This window comes from Tasmannia lanceolata, unplaced genomic scaffold (assembly GCF_043159265.1).
Source record: "Tasmannia lanceolata isolate RefF3 unplaced genomic scaffold, GAP_Taslan_0.1 ptg000003l, whole genome shotgun sequence".
Lineage (NCBI taxonomy): Eukaryota > Viridiplantae > Streptophyta > Magnoliopsida > Canellales > Winteraceae > Tasmannia > Tasmannia lanceolata.
In genome coordinates this window covers 5,327,319-5,331,851 of record NW_027518680.1, presented here as the reverse complement: position 1 = coordinate 5,331,851, position 4,533 = coordinate 5,327,319, and the positions used below count along the sequence as shown (strand labels likewise).

At 39.8% G+C, this 4,533-nt stretch overlaps 1 protein-coding gene across 1 annotated transcript; it reads left to right on the top strand.

Moving 5' to 3' along the window:
* The first annotated feature begins 2,137 nt into the window (after positions 1–2,137).
* Positions 2,138–4,318, top strand: LOC143859426 (putative cellulose synthase A catalytic subunit 8 [UDP-forming]). Its single transcript, XM_077370141.1, has 3 exons — positions 2,138–2,152; positions 2,621–2,971; positions 3,425–4,318. Exons 1-3 carry the CDS (start codon positions 2,138–2,140, stop codon positions 4,007–4,009), a joined length of 951 nt encoding a protein of 316 aa, XP_077226256.1. The 3' UTR covers positions 4,010–4,318.
* The last annotated feature ends 215 nt before the right edge of the window (positions 4,319–4,533 follow it).

Here is a 4,533-nt window from a genome sequence, read left to right as displayed (position 1 = left end):
CCCTCTAAACAGGTTTATCAATTCTTTGCGCTCCTCGGGAGATAAAGTTTTGCCACTCCATCTTTTCCGAGTTTCGGATTTCGATACCACTATCAATGGCTTCGATTTCTTCTTTAAGTGGCTATGCTCGACGCTCTTCCTCTCGTTTGACCATCTTTCAGGTCTCGAGGTGAATTTCGTCTGCATTCTCATCCGAGAAGGGGGTCTTTAGTTGTTTAAACATTAGATCTAAGAATGAATCATTGAGTATCAAAGATACGAAATCAACAATTTTATTGAATTGAAGACTGTAAGTACATTGATGATTTTTGACACACCTCAATGGGCTCTTCATCAGTTCTGATAGAAAACAGAACACTGACTCTATATAAGAAAGATTGACAGACATGACTTCTTTTTCTTTTTTTTTTTGACATTGAGACTACAAGACTCAACAACCTTCAACCTAGGAGTTGGCATAGATTCAACAAAAAGACACTCTAAAAACTGTACGCATCGTCATGAACAAGAAACTGGCACTGAAAGTTTATGGGTAACCCGCCTTCCTTCATGGTGACAGCTACTGAGTTCGATCCCGGAGTAGGAATCTCGGAAAGGGCAACCCTACAAAGTCCGGATGACCTGGCTTGCATTGATTTTCATCTTCCAGCATCGGCGAAGTCTTCTTAGTTCTGCCTGACTCTTTCTGATTCTCAATCATCGACTCTTTTCCTTTCAAAATCCTCTTATCACTCAGCGCTGAGGTATGAGCAGGAACAGCTGATTCTGCATACCACTGAATGAGCTCATCATCTTCAATTCTCAAAACATATGGAGTACACTTCGGTTTACTTGGCCCTGGAGTAACGGAAGTAGGAATGACTGGTTCTGCGAATGACTGAATAAACTCATCTTCATCAATTCTCGGAATATATGGATCACCTTTCGGCGCAGGTCTATGATCAGCACTGAGCTCACAAAGAATAGAGAATTTTTTCACATTTCTGAGCAGGTTTTGGCATGTGTTTCTGAATAGCACTGAGTTCATGGATAACATGAGGGTCATTGTTTATTACATTCTGGATCTTATATTTCAACACCTCACAAAAATTGGTATTATGGCCAAAACATTGGTGATAAGAACAGTATCTCTTACTACCATGTTTCTCTGAGTTTTTCAAAGGGCTTGAATGGGAAGGCAAAATGAATTTTCTAATTCTGACGAGCTCCTTTAAAGCAGCTTCATGTGTACAAGGTAATTTTGTGAATTCTCTTATTTGTTTCTCAATTGATTCTTCTTTAAGAACGAGAGGTTTCTTTAGCAGCTGATGAGAAGTCCCAATGTAATTCATTTCTTTCGAAGCATTGAAGAATTTCTTTCCTTTTGAAAGACCAATTCCTATTTCACACATCTTACTCTGTTTCTGCTTGAGTGATTCTTGCCTGTCATTAAGGAATTCATCTATATTTCCCTGGGAAAATCGATCAATGAACCTCTCAACTACATCATTTAGGCCTTTAATCGTCCTTGGGTTTAAACTGTAAAACCATTTCTTGGCCACACCAGTTAAAGAGAGTGGGAATAGCATTGCTATCTGGTCTGGAACTAAGCCTTGACCTTCTAAAAGAGTAATGAATGACATCAAATGTCTCCTTGGACACCCTATCCCATCATATTCGTCGAACTTAGGAATCTCAAATTCAGGAGGTAGGGTGACATCCGGGAAAAATATGAAGTCATGAAGGGCCAACTTCTTTTCACTCTGAACCCTCTTATCTTCATTATTAATGTCTAATAGTCCAAGCTCTTCTAACAACGATTTTCCCTTATCCACTTGGGTCATATTTCTGCTACACTTCTCCTTGTCATGCAATGCATCATCGACATCTACTGACAACTTCATAGGTTGGACTGAACTCACAATCATGGAAGGGTTCGGGATAATCAGACTCTCAGAAACTGGTAACTTCTCTTTTACTTGAGCCTTCAAATAGGTCATGTCTTCTTTCATGCCTGTTACCTCAGTGCAGATGGTTTTCAACATATCTCTTATCTTCATTAACATTTCCTCAGATTCAGCCATTTAGTAAGGACCGGGTGAAATAGGTAGAGACTATATCCGGTAGAATAAGCAAAGCAAAAGGCTACCTGAATCAAATGAGTTTGGAAATGGTTAGTCTTATGGATAGACAGTCATTTGCTGAACTCAGACATTTGATTTATGGAAATGGTCTGTCAACCCACTGCCATCAAATAAATAGTTTTTTGGTTTATAATTTTCAAGGATATTTTCAGAGAGAGAGAGAGAGAGAGAGAGAGAGAGAGAGAGAGATGGTAGCCACTTTTGCACATGTGATTTTCCTAAGAGAACTTTCACCTCTTTGCACAAAAAGTTGGCAACTTTTTTGTCATCACTGTGGCATGGTCGTTTCTACCTGGAAAATCACCCTGCAAAATTCAAGAAGTGAGAAAGGGTCTCCCTCTCAATAAGTAGTCTCTTTTTGTCTCATATTACCTGCCGAATAATCTTGTTATGCAATAATCGGCAGAGTACCCTTTCAACTGCTTCGGGAGTTCTAATGCATCTTTAGTTGGTTCTCGTATCTCGAGTTTTTAATATATGTGTATCCCTTTCTGCAGATAGGATGGATTTATGGTTCTGTAACAGAAGATATTCTTACTGGATTTAAGATGCATGCCCGTGGTTGGCGGTCAATCTACTGCATGCCCAAACGCCCAGCATTCAAAGGATCTGCTCCTATTAATCTCTTAGATCGTCTGAACCAAGTGCTTCGATGGGCTTTAGGTTCTGTTGAAATTCTTCTTAGTCGGCATTGCCCTATATGGTATGGTTATGGCGGAAGGTTGAAATGGTTGGAAAGATTTGCGTACATCAACACCACCATTTATCCAATCACTGCTATCCCTCTTCTTGCATATTGTACATTACCAGCTGTCTGTCTACTCACTGGAAAGTTCTTTATCCCACAGGTATTTATACACCCACGCTGATAAATAATTTTGGTTGTGTTGTATATTGTCATTGTAAATTATCAAAAGCATGATAGCATGAATGTCTTGATTAAAATTTGATGGAAATGCTTAGCAGCTGTAGCGAGTTTTTTTTTTTTTTTTGAATGGAGCTTTAGCGATTTCTAAGGCCCTGTTTGTTTTGGTTTTTGAAAACCGATTGTAAGTCCAAAACCGATTATTGGACTCATTTATTTTTTAATTTCGAGTCCAATAATCACTTTTGGACCCGCAATCGGTTCTCAAAATCCCAAACAAACAGTGCCTAAATAATCAGCCTCAAGTGCTTGTTGCTTCCTAAATAATCAGCCTTGAGTGCTTGTTGCTTTTCTTCGGGTTTACCTCTTTAAGCAGCTGAAGCCATACTTTTGGTATTGATTTGGGGTCTGAATTTTGTTTCTTGGCTTCTTGCAGATTAGTAACATTGCCAGTATATGGTTTATCTCTCTCTTCATTTCCATCTTTGCCACTGGCATATTGGAGATGAGATGGAGTGGCGTTGGGATGGACGAGTGGTGGAGGAATGAACAGTTTTGGGTTATTGGAGGTGTGTCAGCCCATCTCTTTGCAGTTGTCCAAGGCCTGCTCAAAGTCCTTGCCGGTATCGACACCAATTTCACTGTTACTTCTAAGGCATCAGATGAAGATGGTGATTTTACCGAGCTGTACATGTTTAAATGGACAACCCTACTGATACCTCCAACCACTCTACTCATAATCAACCTGGTTGGGGTAGTTGCCGGAATCTCTTATGCTATCAACAGTGGGTATCAATCATGGGGTCCTCTCTTTGGGAAACTCTTCTTCGCCTTTTGGGTGATTGTTCATCTTTACCCATTCCTCAAGGGGTTGATGGGACGCCAAAACCGAACACCGACGATTGTAATTGTACGGTCGATTCTCCTTGCCTCCATCTTCTCCTTGTTATGGGTTCGGATCTATCCGTTTACGACCCAAGTGACTGGCCCGGATGTTCAACAGTGTGGAATCAATTGCTAGAAAGAGAAAGGACGACGCGAAAGAGATGTGTGGAGGTAAGCTATAGGTTATGCTCATCAACTTGAAGGTATGGGCTTCAAATTTTAAGCATGTTTGGGCTCTGTTTGTGTCACATTGTGAAGTATATGTAGATAGGACATGTACGATATCTTGTGTCTGATATCCCATAAATTATTATTCTTTTGTGTAACAAATGAAATTTGGAACTGCTATTTTTGGCTTTGTAATAGACTTTTGGTTGCTGGAGGTGTTTCCTTCTCTTGTTGGCTGCAGTCCAGAATAAGGAATTCGATTTGAAATGTGACAAAATTCACTTTCTCCCTACCGTTTTTCTTTTACAAACTATACCTAACATTGAAATGTGTTGGAAATTAATCTTGACCACTAGATCATGATCATCTATCCACTTGACTTCTTGGCTTAGAAGATTCTTGACCACATTGGAAATCTCCTTTGTGGCATTTAATGGCCTAGGGACTATGTTTTGTGTTTTGGAATTGTGCTAGTCGTTTACTTTTCATGTG